This window comes from Chiloscyllium plagiosum, chromosome 11 (genome assembly GCF_004010195.1).
Source record: "Chiloscyllium plagiosum isolate BGI_BamShark_2017 chromosome 11, ASM401019v2, whole genome shotgun sequence".
Taxonomy (NCBI): domain Eukaryota; kingdom Metazoa; phylum Chordata; class Chondrichthyes; order Orectolobiformes; family Hemiscylliidae; genus Chiloscyllium; species Chiloscyllium plagiosum.
In genome coordinates this window covers 59741576-59761005 of record NC_057720.1, presented here as the reverse complement: position 1 = coordinate 59761005, position 19430 = coordinate 59741576, and the positions used below count along the sequence as shown (strand labels likewise).

At 39.7% G+C, this 19430-nt stretch overlaps 1 protein-coding gene across 1 annotated transcript in view; it reads left to right on the top strand.

Moving 5' to 3' along the window:
• LOC122554446 (phosphodiesterase 4D interacting protein) overlaps positions 1–18757 on the top strand; it is a 161417-nt gene extending 142660 nt beyond the window's left edge. Inside the window, exons 36-41 of the mRNA XM_043699507.1 lie at positions 6537–6748; positions 8387–8518; positions 9054–9192; positions 11317–11363; positions 13651–13711; positions 16639–18757. Of these exons, the coding sequence (XP_043555442.1) occupies positions 6537–6748; positions 8387–8518; positions 9054–9192; positions 11317–11363; positions 13651–13711; positions 16639–16778 (731 nt within the window). The 3' untranslated portion in view covers positions 16779–18757. The remainder of the gene's footprint in view (positions 1–6536; positions 6749–8386; positions 8519–9053; positions 9193–11316; positions 11364–13650; positions 13712–16638) is intronic.
• Positions 18758–19430: the final 673 nt, after the last annotated feature.

The window sequence follows — 19430 nt, the reverse complement described above, 5'->3', positions numbered from 1 at the left end:
TTTGAATACCATGATAGTTTCACTTCTTTCATGTGTAAATCACAAAACCCTTTTTTAAAAAGTTGCATTCTCAAGTTAGCTGTTAACAATGGTGATAGCTAGACAATATGTTGAAGGTGTTAGCCCCCTATGTTCTCTGTCTATGCCATGTTTAGATTGATTCTAATCTAAAAAGTGAGATAATGGAGTTTTACATGAATTCATGCAGTTTTTGAGCAAAGTACAATGTAATGTGTATAGGAATGCCTGTGTGTGTGTGTATAGTGCAATGGTGGTTACCTGTAATGTGACATGAACCCAAGGTCCCGGTTGAGACCCTCCCTATGGAAAAGTGGTCCAGGACATTTGACCTCGGACCTTTGGGTGACCATCCTCCAAGGCAGTCTTCGGGACAGGCAGCAGCAAAAAGTGGCCGAGCAGAGGCTGATAGCTAAGATTGGTACACATAGGGAGGGTCTCAACCGGGACCTTGGGTTCATGTCACATTACAGGTAACCACCATTGCACTATACACACACACACAGGCATTCCTATACACACAGACATGCACACAGACACCCACACACCCTTATAGACACACACACTCCCACACTCTACATGCACCCCCTCACAGACTTAAGACACCAACTCTGATCTTGGCCTTCTCACTGGTGATGTAGCCTTCAGCCGTTTAGGTGGAATACTCTAAAACACTCTCCCTGAAGCATTCCATCTTAATTACCTCATATACAACTATCCTTAAAATTGAATTATTTGATAATCATCTTGATCACCCCTTCTTGCAGCATCTTCTTTGACTCACCGTAGGTCTTCATCTGATACCTTCCCTGTGAAGTACTTTGAGAAGACTTTCTCTGTTAATACTAAATGGATGCAAGTAATGGTGTTATTATTGATGTTGGAAAGATAGGAGATCAAAATAAACACAAATGAGCTTTGTGTGCAAATCAATTCCAATTCCTCAGGACTAAATGTTAACAACAGTAAAACTTGTACTGATAGTTAGCAAGTAACATTTTGTGTGCACAATTTCAAGCACTGACCATTTCCAACAGAGAAAGTCTAATCAGCTATCCTTGAAGTTCAATGGCTTCACCATCACTTAATCCCCCACCATCGGCATCCTGGGAGGGGGCGGGGGGGGGGGGTTCCCATTGTCCACAAACTGAACTGGACTAGCCATATAAGTACTATGTCTACAACACCAAGTTAAGACTGAGTATTCTGTAGCAAGTAATTCAGCTCCTGACTTTCAAGAGTCTATCTACGTCTACAATGCATAAGTCAGGCATGTGATGGAATACTGTCTATTTGCCTAATTGAGGGCAGGCAAGAAAATGGATTCTATCCAAGCCAAAATATCCTGCTTGATTGGCACTTCATCCTCCACATTAAAAATGCATACCTTTTAATGCACAGTATGGCAGGATTAGGATTAGATTAGATTAGATTACTTACAGTGTGGAAGCATGCCCTTTGGCCCAACAAACCCACCCAGACCTATTCCCCTACACTTACCCCTTCACCTAACACTACGGGCAATTTAACTTGGTCAATTCACCTAATCTGCACATTTTTTTTTGGACTGTGGGAGGAAACCCACGCAGACACTGGGAGAACGTGCAAACTCCACACAGAGTCACCTGAGGCAGGAATTGAACCCGGGTCTCTGGCGCTGTGAGGCAGCAGTGCTAACCACTGTGCCACCGTGCGGATGTACCATCAAGAAGATGCAGTACACCAGCTCACCTTCTACAACATAATTAAACCTGTGATTTACACTGTGCTTGAGAACAAGGGGCAGCAGATTAATAGGAACACCATCCCTAAGAAGTTGTGCACCATCTTGACTTGGAACTAAATCAATGCTTTTTTGCTGGTGTAATGTCAAAACCCTTGAACTTTTAACAGCACAGTGGGAATATCCACATGATTCAAACTGCATCAGTTCAATGGATAGATCACCATTGCCTTTTCAATGGCAGTTTGGAATAGACAGTAAATGTTGGCTTTGCCAGTGATGTCTGCATCCCTCATATTGAAGTACTATCATGTTCCCCAGCAGCAGCGATGTAATTTTGAATGCTATAAAATTACATATGCTGCATGGTGACTAACAGCTAGCAGAACAATATACTGATGAGGATTTATTTTCCAATTGTCACTATTTTTATACAAACCTACTAATAAGGAGCATGACGTTGCCTCTTCAGTGTGCTCTCCCATTCAATGAGGTCACGGTTGATTTGATGACTTCACATTCTTGCCTAACCCTGATAACCTTGCACTCACTTGCTTATTAAGAATTTATATAACACCTGCTTATGAATATTCAAATTCCAGGCTTTCCAATGCCTTTTGAGGAAGAGAGTTCCAAAGTCTCACGACCCTCTAAGACAACATTTATCCTCATCTCTGTCTTAAAAACTTTTCATGCATGAAGACGCCCATTGTCTTTCTGAATCTCTCACTCGATAATGTATTTTATTTGTTCTGCCAAAAGAATTTTGCATTTTCCTGCATTTATACCAAGTTTGCTAGATCTTTGACCAATCAAATAATCTATCTATATTCCGTTGTAGTTTCCTTATGCCCTCTTTATAACTTATTTTCTGAGCTATTTTTGTGACATCAGCAAATGAGCAACATTCAGTCCATTCATTTATATGAGTTGTAAGAAGTTGAGGCCTTGGCACTCATCTCTGTGGTATATCACTTGCTACATCTTGCCAACCAGAAAATAACTATGCTTACTCTGTTTCCTGTTAACTATCCAAACTTCTATCCGTGCTAATATGTTACCCCCTATACTATGAGCACTTATTTTCCCAAATAACCTTTAATGTGGCAATTATCAAGTTCGTTCTGGAAATATAAGTACAATACATCTACCGGTTTCCCTTTATCTGCAGCACAAAAAAAACCCTCAAAAAATTGTTTATGCATAATTTTGGTGACCAGAACTATACACAATTCCATATATGGACTAACCACTGTTTTAGACAGTTGCTGCTTTACATCCCTGCTTTTGTAATCTATAACTCGCCAAAGAAAAGAAAGCATTTCACACGCTTTTTCATATTCTCTATCTTTTCTGCAACCTTCAAGGATCTGAGTGGCATACGTTCCAATGTCTCTTAGTTCCTGTGTCCTACTCAATATGCTCCTATTTATTGGGTATGCATGGGTTTATTTGCTCTCCTCAAATGAATTTAATTTTGAACAGATTATTCTATTTAGAGTTATAGATATGTACAGCACAGAAACAGACTCTTCAGTCCAGCTTGTCCATGCCGACCAGATATCCCAAATAGATCTAGTCCCATTTGCCAGCATTTGGCCCATATCCCTCTAAAACATTCCCTTCCATATACCAATTGCCTTTTAAATATTGTAATTGTACTAGCCTCCACCACTTCCACTGGCAGCTCATTCCATACGCGCACCACCCTCTAGTTTTGGCCTCCTCCACCCTGGGGAAAAGACCTTATCTATTCACCCATTCATACCCCTCACGATTTTATAAAATGCTATGAGGTTACCAACGTTCTTTCTATAGTGGAGAGACCACAATCGCGTGCAGTATTCTAAAAGTGGCCTAACCAATGTCCCGGACAGTCATAACATGACCTCCCACCTCCTATACTCAATGCACTGACCAATAAAGCCAAGCATACCAAATGTTGTCTTCACTGTCCTATCTACCTGTGACTTCTCTTTCAGGGTCTCTTTTTTTCAGCAACTCTCCCCAGGACCTTATCATAAAGTGTATAAGTTCTGCCCTGATTTGCCTCTCCAAAATGCTGCACCTCACATTTATCTAAATTAAACTCCATCTGTCACTCCTTAACCCATTTGCTCATATGATCAAGACCCTATTGTCTCTGAGATAATCTCTTTTGCAGGCCATTACACCTCCAATTTTGGTGTCATCTGCAAACTTACTAACCATACCTCCTATGTTCACATCTAAATCCTTTATATGAATGATAAAAAGCAGTAGACCTAGCATCACACCTTGTGGCACACCACTGGTCACAAGGCCTCTAGTCTGAAAAGCAACCCTCCACCACTACCCTCTATCTTCTACCTTTGAGCTAGTTCTGTATCCGAATAAGTAGGTAAAATAGAAATATAGAAGATAGGAGCAGGCTGAGGCCATTCAACCCTTCGAGCTTGCTCTGCTATTCATCACCACCGTGTCTGATCATCTAACTCAATAGTCTAACTCTGCTTTCTCCCCATAACCTTTGATCTTTTTTGCCCCAAACGCTATGTCTAGCCACCCCTTGAATACATTCAATGTTTTGGCATCAACTACTTCCTGTGGCAATGAATTCCACAGACCCACCACTTTTTGGGCGAAGAAATGTCTCCTCATCTCTGGCCTAAATGATCCACCCTGAATCCTCAGACTGTGACCCCTAGTTCTGGACGCACCCACCAACGGGTACATCTTCCCTGCATCTACCCTGTCTAGTCCTGTTAGAATTTTATAAGTCTCTATGAGATTCCCCCCTCACTTGTCTGAACTCCAGTGAAAACAATCCTAACCCAGTCAATCTCTCCACATACATCAGTCCTGCCATACCCAAATCAGTCTGGTCAACCTCGACTGCACTCCCTCGAAAGTAAGAACATCCTTCCTCAGAAAAGGAGACAAAAACTGCGCACAATATTCTAGTTGTTGCCTCACCAAGGGCCTGTATAACTGCAACAACACATCCCTGTTCCTGTACTCGCAACCTTTCGCAATGAAGGCCAACACACCATTTGCCTTCTTTACTACCTGGTACTCCTGAATACCTACCTTCAGTAACTGGTGCACAGAGACACACAGATCCTGCTGCACACTCCCTTCTCCCAATTTACAGCCATTCAGGTCGTAATCTGCCTCCTTGTTTTTGCTTCTAAGGTGAATAACCTTGCACTTATCCAAATTATACTGCATCTGCCATTGATTTTCTCACTGATCCAATCTGTCCAGATCATGCTGAAGCATCTCAGCATCCTCATAACAGTTCACCCTCCCACCCAACTTGGTATTACCTGCAAACTTTGAGATGTTATATTTTGTTCCCTCATCCAAATCATTAATATATATTGTGAATAGTTGCGGTCCCAGCACTGGTCCCTGTGGCACCCCACTAGTTACTGCCTGCCATTTTGAAAAGGACTCATTAATTCCTATTCTTTGTTTCCTCTCTGCCAACTAGTTTTCTGTCCATCTCAATACACCTCCCTCTATTCCATGAGATCTAACCTTGCAAACCAGTCTACCATGAGGAACCTTGTTGAAAGCATTACTGAATTCTATATAGATCTTGTTTACCACTCTGCCTTCATTAATCCTCTTTGTTACTTCTTCAAAAAACTCAATCCAATTCGTGAGACAATATCCCAAATCAGTCCTGTCCCTCAGGATTCCCTCCAACAACTTGCCCATCACCGATATCAGGCTTACCAGTCTATACTGGCTTGTCCTTACCACCTTTCTTAAATAGTGGCACCATGTTCGCCAACCTCCAGTCTTATGGCACTTCACCTGTGGCTATCGATGATCCAAATATCTTAGCAAGGGGCCCAGCAATCACTTCCCTAGCTTCCCACAGATTTCTACCCCTGACCAGAGGTAGATCCCGGAGATTTATCCACCTTTATGCATTTTAAGATGTCCAGCACCACCACCTTTGTAGTATGGATATTTTTCAAGATTTCTGAAATAGTTTGTTCGAAAATCTGTGCTGTTTTATACAGATAGCAGTGTGCTCCATCTGTCCTTGGCTGCGTCCCTACGTTCATGGTGGACAGCTTGGATTGGATGTCATGCCTGTTTATGCATTTGTGAAATACTGAGCTGGGAAATTCCTCTGACACACATTCCCTTCAGCATTTCCTGTTTCCTTACAGCCAGTATCCTCATTCACAGATGGATCGATTCCTTATACATTGAAATCAGAAAATGCACAGACTTTTTCATGCAATTTGCTGGTTGGAACCACTGCCCACAAGTTACAACCTGTTAGGTTGAAGGATCCAACTTCCTAAAGTTGGTGAAGGGGCCATGAAATGTTTACCTATATCCACATCTAGAAGCGGACTCAACATTTTTATGAAGATTTTTATTTTCTTGTAGTCAGCAGGACGATTACCCCCATTCCTATCGCATAACAAATATCATAGTCCACTGATAGGTATATTTTTGCCATTCAGTTGCTCCTTAGCAGAGACCAGGGATCTGGCCCCAGACCATGAATAGCCCAGCTAGAATGTTCCTAGGATCAGGGTGGGAGGGGCAGAGATATGCTGTTCAAAGGTGAGTGACAGATCCCAGCCTTTCTCTTGGGAAAAGAGAAACATTAACAGCCCTATGTAGACATTCATCAGTGCACTATTTTTAATTAACTGGTTTCTGTTGGGGTGAAATTTCTGAGTGCTATTTTAAGTTAATTGTGCGATAGTGCAAAGATTTTCAATTATTTAATGTTTAAGGACATGCATTGAGGTCCATGTACTTTCTTTATCCCCGTTTTTAGATGGTTATTTCAGCGATTCCATGAGCCAGGCCTCATGCTCTGGAATAGATGATGAGTTTGCCAAGAAGAATGGCTGTCATGTGATTGGGCATATTGATGACTACAATGCACTTCAACAGCAGATCATGGAGGGCAGAATATTGGTTCAGAGAATGGAGTCTATTGTCCAATCCTGTGTTAATGCTGCTTTTCTAGAAATTAATGGATCTAAGGTAAGAACAGGAAGACGTTAACGTGCTTATCACATTATTGCTAAATGCATTGGACAATTAAAGCTATCATAGAATCCCTACAGTGTGGAAGCAAGTCATTTGGCCCATCGAGTCCACATCGACCCTCTCAACATCCCACCCAGAAGTTGGAGGTGTAGTGGACAGCGAAGAAGGTTACCTTAGATTACAACAGGATCTTGATCAGATGGACCAGTGGGCTGAGAAGTGGCAGATGGAGTTTAATTTAGATAAATGTGAGATGCTGCATTTTGGAAAAGCAAATCTTAGCAGGACTGTCACACTTAATAGTAAGTCCTAGGGAGTGTTGCTGAACAAAGAGACCTTGGAGTGGAGGTTCATAGCTCCTTGAAAGTGGAGTTGCAGGTAGGTAGGATGGTGAAGAAGGCATTTGGTATGCTTTCCTTTATTGGTCAGAGCATTGAGTACAGGAGTTGGGAGGTCTTGTTGCTGCTGCACAGGACATTGGTTAGGCCACTGTTGGAATATTCTGTGCAATTCTGATCTCCTTCCTATTGGAAAGATGTTGTGAAACTTGAAAAGGTTCAGAAAAGATTTACAAGGATGTTGCCAGGGTTGGAGGATTTGAGCGAGAGGAAGAGGTTGAATAGGCTGGGGCTGTTTTCCCTGGAGCGTCGGAGGATGAGGAGTGACCTTATAGAGGTTTATAAAATCCTGAGGGACATGGATAGGATAAATAGACAAAGTCTTTTCTCTGGGATAGGGGTGTCCAGAACTAAAGGGCATAGATTTAGATTGAGAGGGGAAAGATATAAAAGAGACCTAAGGGGCAATTTTTTCACTGAGGGTGGTATGTGTATGGAATGAGCTACCAGAGGAAGTGGTGGAGTCTAGTACAATTGCAACATTTAAAAATGATCTGGATGGGTATATGAATAGGAAGGGTTTGGGGGGCTGTGGGCCAGGTGCTGGCAGGTGGGACTAGATTGGGTTGGGATATCTGATTGGCATGAACAAGATGGACCGAAGGGTCTGGTTCTGTGCTGTGCATCTCTATGACTCTAAGTTCAGATAAAACAGCTGTTGCTGTGTGAAATAACTCCACCCAAGGCCAGTATCCTGTCACCAAATATTTTTTTATTTAAATGTGCATAGTACATAACACTGACCAAGCTACCTTAGAATTGGCTCCTCGAATGAACAGAATCCCTGACACTGTTTATATATGTCAGCCAGGACTCTCTGATCAGACCAGATTAACAGCCCCAATCAGGGAACACATATTCTGTCAGGTCTTCCTGGCTGACCTCATTCCAATTAATACATTGTGTCAGTTCATCCTTTCAAATAGATACTGGATAAATATATATTGTTGGGAATGGAATTGTTGTTATAAGAATAGGTAAAGATCAAGTTGATCAGATATTTTACACAATATTGTGCTTTTGTGCTCCTGGAGTCAAAAGTAGGAATATCAAACTTGTGCCTTCATATAACTTAGTGTATCAACTGGTACATTTATCTATTGAAATGTTAATGTTTCATAACATTTTATGAGGAAGGGGTGCATAATATAGTTTTAGTCTGAGTACATTGGGAGAGATGTATAGGGCTAAGGACTGGCACTCATTAAGGTTATCCTTCTTATCTGATGGGCAGGATTTGGATCATCAGACTGTAAAGCAACTGTTCTCCAATACTAACACTTTGCGCCAGATCCTGGATGAAACTTGCTCCTTACTGAAGATGTTCTGGAGAGCTGCTTTACCACATTCAGATGGTGCTATGCAGGTATAAAATATTTGTGTCTACTGATGGTGGGCAGGCAGGACTGTGGAGTTAACGCTACAATCAGATCAGCCATGGAAGAACAGGCTTGTGTAATCAGTCACCTACCCCTGTTTCTTAAAATGTTATACTCAGGCATAACCCAATACAAATGATGCACAACAGAACATGTTATTGTAAGATTGGTTTATTCCCCAAACACTTAGAAGGCACATTTTTAAAGATGGATTCCATCCTTCTTTTAAATCAGATTAGATATGCTACACATTTTCCATGATCTTGTCACTATAAGACTAGCACGTATGGGAACTTGCTGTGTGCAAATGTCTGCCATATTCCATGCATCATTGTTTTATTGGTTGTAAAGTGCAATGGAACATCTCCCGATGAAGACAAAAGCAATCTTAATGCAAGACTAGTAGCTTTCTTGCTAGCAGTAGCATCCAGTTAGAAGTACAATTAGCATTGCAATATATGGTATCTCATGGCATTATTGTAAACATCATGGTTTAAGTTCAGTTGCTGTGATTATTTACAGGAGCAGTCAATGAAGGAAGAGATATGCAGGCTGAGAAATAAGATAACAGAACAGGAAAGCCTGCTGCAGAATGCAATCAGTCGGCTGAAGGCTACAAATCAAGTGAAGGAAGGAATGGAGCAGTTCATTGTCAATCAGCGTATGTAAAAACAATACTTAAAATTGCCTTACTGTATGTGGATATACAACAGAAAAGCAAATTTATTTGACAAATTGGATTCTCTTATTCCCTTTAACATGTCAAAATGCCATTTTTACACAAATGGAAAGTGACCATAAGCTCTCCCAAACCTTAGGTTAATGCCCAAGGGGATCTTTTTGTGAATCTGAGTCCTTGGGCATAATCTTGTTTAGGTAGTGAGGACCCATCTGCCAGCTGGAGAAATAGAGGGACCAGGGCTGTGTGTTCATGGAGAGGCCCACCAAACCACAACAGGCCTCCTCATAGAAGGATGACCCCAAGGGCAGAGATATTGCCTGGTCATGGTCAACCATTCTGCAGGTGAAGCATTGGCTGCTTTCAGAAGGACATTCTTTTTCACACGTAGATAATCTTCCAGGGGGGCGGGGGTCATGGCAAGGAGAAGGGGCACCAGTAGCAATTGTAGAGAGATGGATACCAGTAACACAATGCCTCACTCCACTCCAATTTCTAACGTCCATTTTCTCAATCATGAACCTAGTGTCATTGATCCAGGGATCCATATATCAAGTGTCTCAGGTGCTGTGTACACCATATGGCAATAGGTCTGCCAGGAGCAGCAGTGATATGAGGCCATTAACTAGCACTTAAGGACCACAACTGGAATGTAGCAGCTTCCACGAACCCCATTATTCTGCCTATAGCAATACTCTTCCTATCTTGCCTCCAAAGCACAGGATTGTGAACCTTTTGTTTAGGAAATGTGCCAAGTTTACTGTCATGTCATAAGGCTGCACAATTGAGAACAGTAACTTTTATTTCCCAAAATGGTTGGATTTGAATAAGATGGGAAGTTAAACATTTAAAGTCTGAAGAAGGAACCCAATCTGCCTTCCATTTGGCTCTGTATAATTTTAAGATGTGGAATGTCTTGCAGGTAACCAATCCACAATGAAGAAGCATTATTGGGTAAACCCTTTGTAAAACTGCAAGCATGTAGCCTTCTTAAAGTTTTTCTGTTTATAACCCTTGTTGATTGGATTTCCCAGGCCTGAGGTGAATAGAGCCGTGTCCATCAGGTAGATCTGTCTCTGGGTCAGGAGGTGCAGAAATGTGCCCTCAGTATCCAACAAGCTAGTCTACAAACACACTTCTATCCCCATAATGTCACCCTGACATTGCTTCCTCCTACCTGGCAACACCACCAATTCTTGTCCAATGATCACACCTGACGGCCTTAACAATGTACTGTACAATCTTTAATTTAACATTGACAGACATTATCCTTGAGCATGGTTTTTTTTCTGAAATTTTTTACCTGGGCTGCGAAGTCTATCTGGCTGGTTTCTGGTGTGGAACTTGTATAAGAAAATCTCATTCCTGCTGTGGATTTAAAATTTCATAGTCTTCATGTTTTCCAAACCATAACTCTTCCCAAAAACTCAATGTGGTGCTAACTAGGACCTCTGATTCTTCAGTAACTCTCTATTTCAGTGACCCAACACATTTGAGTTCAAAAATGTAATACTGATTTAATCCCATGGCAGGAAATTCATTCAAAGAAATTATTGCCGGTTTACCCACGAGTCTATCAGGTGAGAAGAGCAGAGTCCAATTTACATAGACCAAAGCTGCTGGATTTAATAAACCACTGAAATGGCTGCTTCTCTGCCTAATAAAATCCAGGCCCCATGGTAGATAGACCAATTTAGTTTTCCACTCCTTTTACTACTAACAAACTCACCTTACCCTTGATTATGGAGTTAACAAAAGCATTCATGATTCTTGTTCCCATCACTGAACAGAAACTCCTGTTGGAATGGTGCATGGTAGGTGACCACAACAAGACATTCCTTTTTTTATTCCTCATTTTCTAAGTGTTTTTGTAGCCTATTAACGTCCAAGATTTAGATAAAACATAAGACGACCAGTAACTCACATGAGATATTGGAGGGAGGAAGGTTCCAGCTATGTATAGAACTTGCTGAATTACCAACTTAGAAGAGCAATTCATGGGGGAAAACCAGAGGGAAATTGTTTCTGCAATTAACTACTATTAGCAGTTGTTGGGTTTATTTTCTAGTGATCAGAATCTGCTAACAGCTGCAATTCTTCTTTCAGTAACAAGAACACATGATGTTTTGAAGAAGGCAAGGAGTAATTTGGAGGTAAGCTTCCACTTGACTTGAGTTAATTGGAGTAACTTATAAAAAGGTCTTAAAAATATGTACCTTTCTTCCTACATTGTCAATGTAAGTAATTAGAACAACACCCTCTTATTAAATAATCTGTCAATTAAATGTAATTGCAGAGGATTTCATGGTAATTTAGCCACAAATGCAATATCTTTTGAGGCATTCCTCATTTTTAGTCCCATTCCCATTTCCCATGGTCTTTGCCATAAGGAGTAACACTACTCCTTATGTGTTTCAGCTAGATTCATCATCTTGTCACAGAACTGCACCTACCCCAAAGTCACTTGCATAAATTGACAATCTAAAAAGGTTTGGTGAAATTTGGTGCAGCCAGCACTGGATCATTGATGAACATAGCTTTCAACTTCTCAATAAGATGCCTGGCACTCCACTCACCAGACTGATTTGATCCAATTGAAGGCCAAGATAGTCAGTGGAACAGCTGTTGTGCTGAAATTTGTGAATTGGCAAAGTTTCATCACAAACTCAGCAGTTTGTAATTTCCTAAAAAAAATTCTAATTATTCCAAGTGGCACTCCCAAGTGTCGCTGTATATCAATACATGAACTACACAATTCAAATACTACCACTTGGTTCAGTCTCTAGAAAGTTGCTGGGGCATTGCCTCAGTTACTGCATTCACTTCTCTGCAGTTATGCAACATCTGGTTGAACCATCATTAGGCAGCAACTTAACCATGCTGTGTGTGTGGTGGTGGTGGTGGGTGGGGTGGGGGGGGGGGGCACGGCACGGCGCAGTGGAGGCTCTCCTACTGCTTTAAATGGGTTCAATCAAATGGTTTTCTAATTTGGTTTCACGTGAGTTTATTATTGTCACATGTATTAAGATACAGTGAAAAGTCTTGTTTTGCATGCTATCCAGGCAAATAATGCCAAACACAAGTACATGATGATAACAAAACAGAATGCAGAATCACAGCTACAGGGAAACATCAACTCTAATTTATCAGAGCTCTGTTCAAACATCGCTAATAGCAGGGATATGTAATGTGGACTGGAGTTGTGTTTTCACCTGGTGTCTCAGTGGTTAGCACTGTTGCTTCACAGCACCAGGAACCCGGGTTTCCTGCCTCGGGTGACACTCTGTGGAATTTGCACATTGTCCCCGTGTCTGCGTGGGTTTCCTCCGGGTACTCCAGTTTCCTCCCATAGTCCAAATATATGCAGGTTAGGTAAATTGGCCATACTAAATTGCCCATAGTGTTAGGTGCAGGGTTAATATAGGTTAGGGGAATGGGTCTGGGTGGGTTACTCTTCAGAGGGTCAATCTGGACTTGTTAGGCCAAATGGCCTGTTTCCACACTGTCGGTAATCTAATCTTTTCCTGCTGGTAATGCTATGATTAGCTTGCTTGTATTTTGGTGGCTTATAAGCAGAGTAGGGTAGGTTAGCTCAGTTGGCTTGATAGCCTATTTGGTGATGGCAACAGCATGGGTTCAGTTTGTACATCAGCTGAAGTTACCATGAAAGCTCTCCTTCTCAACCTGTCCCTTGCTGAGGTTAGTGACCTTCAGGTTAAATCACCACCAGTCACCTTTCCCTAATGAGAGAGTCTGTAAGACCATCAGCAACTTTATAAGTAGGAACATATATCCAAACAGATCATGTTCACAACTGCTCAGTTTGCCAGGAAGATTCAGGATAAAGTAAAGCTAATTTGTTTTCCCCTTTGCTCACTATTCATTATTCCCTGATTAAACAAAAATGGAAGACTTCCAACTAGCCCATTAACTATCTACTCAGAGGCAATAATAAAGGCCAGCAGATATTTGACTTACTTTGTGGTCCATTCTGGTTTTTTTCTCTTTCCAAAAATAAACATCTAAAATTTGCTTTTGATAGCAAACCAGAATAATTGAGTCCTATTCTTTTATATGAGCCAACTACAAAGTATTTAGTAGAGTGCGAGTTTATCTCAAGAAAACACAATTTGTACATTTTGCAGCAGATGATACTTTGATATGGATAACAAAAAACCTCTACATGCTGTTTATATTTCATTTTTGTCCAAGGGGCCTAATAAAAAAGAAAGGGCAAAAGGACTCAATTAAGGGATAGTTAATTCTATACTATTCATTTTACAAAAAAAACTGGTGTTCAATAAACCATTATTGCATATATGTGAAGAAACAATTTCAGTAAAATCTCATTGCAATGAAGTTTCAGATTTCCTATCTAGAACCTGTTGTTTCTCCTTTCTGACATTTTCTTCCCTGTGTGCCCTTTGTTTTTTTTGTGAGTCTGTTCAGGTGAATGATTGCACAATTGCTGGTGTAAAACCCTCCCTGAATGACGACAAAGGTTGGTAATGATGTATCTGTATGAGCATGTGTCACAAAAAGCCAGACTGATCTGGCTCTTCACTGATTGTTAACACTGCTATACGTAAAACCATTGCATGAGTCTGTCATTGTAATTTCTGTCATTATCTCGTTTACATCTAACAATTCTGTCCTCAAGCATTCACAAAAAGTGATTAATATTAAAGTAAAACCTCATTGACATCTGCAAGTATTTTATCCAGACGTGAACTGTACATAAAAATTCAGACACGTTACCAGTGGTTACACTTCGAATTAAGTAGTTGTTAAAAGTCACCAAAGCCTAAATTCTTTACTTCAAGCAAAGAAATGAATATACAAAATGGTAAGACTACAGAAATATTAATGCTTACTATATCCATTTTACAAAGCAATCAAATGCAACACCCTACCTAATGCTGATTCATGAAATTAGGAAGTGGGACAAGTAGTGGGAAGAGTGTTTCACTACTGTTTTCACTAACGTAACAGCAACCAGGTGCTCCTGACTTGCAACTGTGACTCTGATCTTCCAGAGGTTATGAGAATAGCGAAGTTCCTCTCTGAGCGTATTTTTGAACCATCATGGACGTGGGGTAGAAAATACTTCGTTTCATACAAAATTACAAATAAAACAAAGTAATGAATGGTCGTTTTCAGAAGTTCATTATGCAGGTTCCCCAGGATCACTGTTTTTCTTTATGTAGTCTTGGGTATCTGGGCAAATTGCAGATGGCAACAAAACTTGGAAGTGTTCTGACTTTTGCGGTACGGTGGTGAATTTCAAGAGGACGAAGACAGGCTGGTGGAATGGTCAGACATGTGGTTGAGAAGTCTGAAATAATTCATTTTGGTAGGAAGAGGCTTTAAGGGGTAAGATTTGAAAATGCGTAGAGAGATCGAGGGATACATTTGAACAAATTAACAAAGATTGTAGGGCAGGTTGAGAAGGCAATGGTGCATATGGCATCCTGAATTTGAAAGTATGGATAGGGTACAAAACGGAGTGTGATGAGCCTTAATCTGGAAGCGTTACAATAAGGAAAACTTGTTGATTGCACAGAAATTGTAACTTTTTAAACATATTTGTAAAGGACTTTTAAGAGTTTTTATCAATTAGAAGTTTTTTTAAAGAAGAACTGGTACTAGCAACCTTTGTCCTGAGAGAAGGATAAACATAGGATGGAAAATTCACATATTAAATAACAAAGAGACTGCAGCAGGGAAGATCAGAGAGGCTAGTGTGTGATAGTTAAAGATTTTTCAGGGTAAGAGCAGAATTGTGAAATGGACTGTTCTGCTACTTTGCTTCAAGATTTGCCAGTCTGTTTAACAAGGTTTATTAAAGAATACAGCTAGTCTCTGGGGAACCTGTAGCCTTGTGCCAACAAGACATTTGTAAACCCAAGTGTATAGGAGTATGGTGTTTAGTTGTCAACTGTCTTTATGGATCTTGAAAGGAATGAAGCTGCTATTTCAGATTAGTCAAAGCCCAAATTCATAAGTGAGTGGAGATCAAGCATACGAGAGGCAAAGTTGGAAATTGGTGTCACAGTTGTATGGGAAGTGAAAGGAATGGTTGTTACCTCATAATTCTTGCTCGATCAGTGTTTTTTAAAAGATGTTACTTATATTTACTGAGATCATAACAATAATTTCTTCATTGAGGATTGTTTAGTTAAGAATTCCCCCATGGGGCTTGTATCACAAGGATGTTTTGGTAAACCTATGAGAAACAGTGGATCAGTTTGGAGTAATATGTCTCATACCAGGTACTACTGATGGGACTGTTGAATAAGAGGAAATTTGATAGCAGTGCTTGAAACCATCCCCATGGACAGGTTCAAGAACGTGGGGACACCAATTTAAGGTGGTTGGTAAAAGAAGCAATAGGAGGGAAAAACCTTTTTTACACGTGAATTGTTAACATATAGCCTGAGAGTATGGTGTAAGAAGATTCAACCTTGGCTTTCAAAAGGGACTTGAATAGTTATTAGATAAATTAATACATTTCAGGGCCTCAGTTGCTGTTGGAGAGTTCCAGCATGAATGTAGTGGGTCAAATAACCTCTTTCAATTCAACAGCCATTTTATAACAGTAAATAAGGGAAGTATTTTTGCTGAACATGAAATGGTTAGTAATCGTGACAGCAACCTTTGCAGCAACAATTTAAATTCTTAACTGGAAACCTTTTTAAGGAGTCTGCATTAACCCCTTACTGTAATATAATTATAGATTGGCAATTCAGGATATATGAAATTGAGTAGGGCAGTGTCTCTAACTGTTATGCTTTTTATATAAATGATGTTTAGTTATTTTTGCTGTTCGTTAAAAACATAATAGGCTATTTTCCTTTATTGCATTCAGTTGTACTCTACAAACTTAGAATTTACACAGTTTTTCTAATGAAATGACTGGACTAGTAGATTCATAAGTTTTGTACCGGTGCACAATCCTTTAACCAAAATGCTCGGAACTGGCTGGTTTTTGGAGTCCAGAATTTTCCGAATTTCAGAATAAGTGACAGTTTGATGGTGAAATTTTTTAAAAATCTTAACAGAGGAGCGCACACATTAAGTAAAACAAGGCCTTGAAACAGAATCAAGGCCTGCTGGTGCTGGGCCACACACCCCACGTCGCATCTGAGTCATATGCATCAAGTGGGTGTTGACTTGGGTTAACTGTTTGCACGCTAAACAATCTTGTTAATAAGAAAAAAAACTTTAAAAACCTTTGGACTTTGGAGCCTTTTGGATAAAGGATTGTCTACCTGTCTGATATAATCTCTCACAGTACCAACACCACAAAAGTTTTCATTTTGGAAACACTTGTATGTCATTTACATGCTTGGCATATCTATTTTATATTATTGCATTTGTGTTTTACCTGGCCATCCATGTTGATGATAGCACTATCTTCCTTCCCAGCAGAAATCTCAAAGCTTGGTTACAGCTGTTCCAGAAGCTGGAACTTCATGAATTCTACTTATCCAGAAGCTGAAGCAAGAAGTCTGGGACAAAGTTCACTGTCTGGGAAGGGTGGAAGATATGGCCACAAGATAGTTTAAGTAGAAAACTTAAGCAGCCACCATTTTATTGGTTTGTTTTCTCGTTCGAAAGACAACACAATATTAGAATCTTATCCAACAAAAATAATTTAGTCCCACAACATTTGAAAACAAAAGTAAATTGCATCCTTTGTGTTTCCAGAAAGAACTAAGCTACATAGTTTGAACCTAACAGTGACTTCCTTCTGATTCTACATAAAAAAAAATGTTTAACTTTCTATTTCAAATTTTTACCTAAACAGAAAAGTTATTGGTGAAAGGATCTTGGTATCTTGTGCCCCCACAAAGGCTATGAAGCTTACAGCCTAATTTAAAATGCAATCTTAAAGGTATTGAGAAATTTAAAAAGAAATGTATTTCAGAAGTCTCAAAATCTACTGAAAATTCTGGTCGAGTTATTTGTAGTAATATATATATTACTACAAATATGTTTATTGTGGAGACAAAGAATGTACATCAAGAAATATTGAGCCTAATGGTAGCTTTGGTAAATATTGTCCTGATTTGAGTTTGTGCAATTTAAAGCAGAAAAGTCTAATTTGGTAGTGACTGGAAATATACCTCCCAATATTTGCTGCTAAGTGGAATGCTCACTGAGTAATCATTAAACAAAAAGTATGTGCAATAAGTTTGCCTTTGAGGCCAACTGCTGCAATGTGAGCTTTATCAAGCACTGGAATAAGACAAAACAAATTTAAAAACCTTTAACAATATCTTGCATTGTAAATTTTACTTTACAGCTTTGATTTAATAATGTTGTATAGTGGTTGAGAGTACGGTACAAAGTTAAGACAAGGCTGGATGACATTGTATTTTCTGCTGTAGATTATTAGAAATAGAGAATTTAGCACTGGTATTGTTTTTGCCTGCACTGTATATACAGCATGGTGCACATATAAGGTCAATATGTATGCTTGGGTATCTAATACACAAACAAAAGAATGGGCTTGTAAGAATTAAGGCAATTCAATATATATAGAAAACAGATGTGTATGAAAGGTCATTCTGTGTAATATACACAATACATCTGTATACACACAAGGATTTTTGGGCTAGTTGGCTTTATAATTCAAGACCCAGAACTTCTGTTCTTTAAACAGTTGGACACCAGACACTAAGTGATTATTGGCAACTTCCTAGTGTTTGGAGCACACAATGACAATGTTCCCAATTCTGAGACACAATGGGGTTTTCCTGCATTGGAAGTTTGACCCAGACCCAAAAGTCCTGGGATGGTAAGTACTGTTGGTAATGTTTGCCCAATCTGGGTCAGAAAATAGGAATTTTGGTCCAGATTAGACAATTTGGGTCATTATGTAATATAAGGTGCCATTTTTCTAATTACTGAAAAAGTTCTGCAGCTTGAGAATTTTCCCCATGTGGCTCTATAGTTGAAAATTATGGTTTCAATGGATCATAATTATTAAAACTGTTAATCTGGTTTTCATGGAGAAAAGATGACTTTTCAGTATTCAGAATTTGTTTGGGGTGCCAAAGCATGTGTTTGTGATTTGTTTTGCATGGTCATTGTATATTTAATGACTTTATTTAAAGCCAGGGATCAAGAAAGACTGGGGTTGGTTGTCAGGAAACTCAAGAAAAACAAAATATTTTCCATGATCTAAACAAATGATGATTGATCACTGATGTTTGTTAATAATTCAGGGTTCCTGTACACAGTCTATTTTGCACAGGCATCTCCTATGGCACCACTGTATAAAGCGTATATACTGATCATTATGTAGTGTCTTTCAGGTTGTATATATTTTCCCAGTGTATATACATTCATTTGTATAATGGATTGTAGCAGTGTATGTATGACACAATTCTGGGAAATAAAGTTGTGTTTTTCCTGGATTGTTTTGCGAAAGCCATTCTGTGAAAACCTAAAGAGGTGTGGTTAATGTATTAAACAAGTTTGTTTTCTTCTCATGGTCCAAATAATAGACATTAAATGCTCAGTGCCTGTTGACTCCTTACTCCTCTGTTTAAGTTCATTTGGTTGTATTCAAACTAATGCTCATTTAGCTTCTTAGATGAGAATTGCAGCAACCAAGACCATTTAAAAAAAAAATGGTGGTGCTGAAAGGAGAACGATCCTTGAAAAACTGTTTCATATATAAAGCTATCTCCTACTTGAACCTTGGTTCAAGTATCTGAAGTAACCACTGTCTGCAACTTAGCGTCATAGCATGGAAACAGATCCTTTGGTCCATCTTGTCCATACCGACTAGATATCCTATCATAATCTAATCGCATTTGCCAGTACTTGGCCCATATCCCTCTAAACCCTTCCTATTCATATACCCATCCAGATGTCTTTTAAATGTTGCAATTGTACTAGCCTTCACCACTTCTTCTGGCAGCTCATTCCATACACACACCATCCTTTGTATGAAAAGTTGCCCCTAGATCCCTTTTATATCTTTGCCCTCTCACCCTAAACCTATGCCTTCTAATTCTGGACTCCCCACCCCAGGGAAAAGACCTTGTCTATCCATGCCCTTCATTATAAACCCCTCCGACGCTCCAGGAAAAACAGCCCAGCATCTTTAACCTCTCTCTATAGCTCAAATCCTAAATCTTTTCAGAATCCTTTCACGTTTTGCAACATCCTTCCGATAGGAAGGAGACCAGAACTGTACACAATAT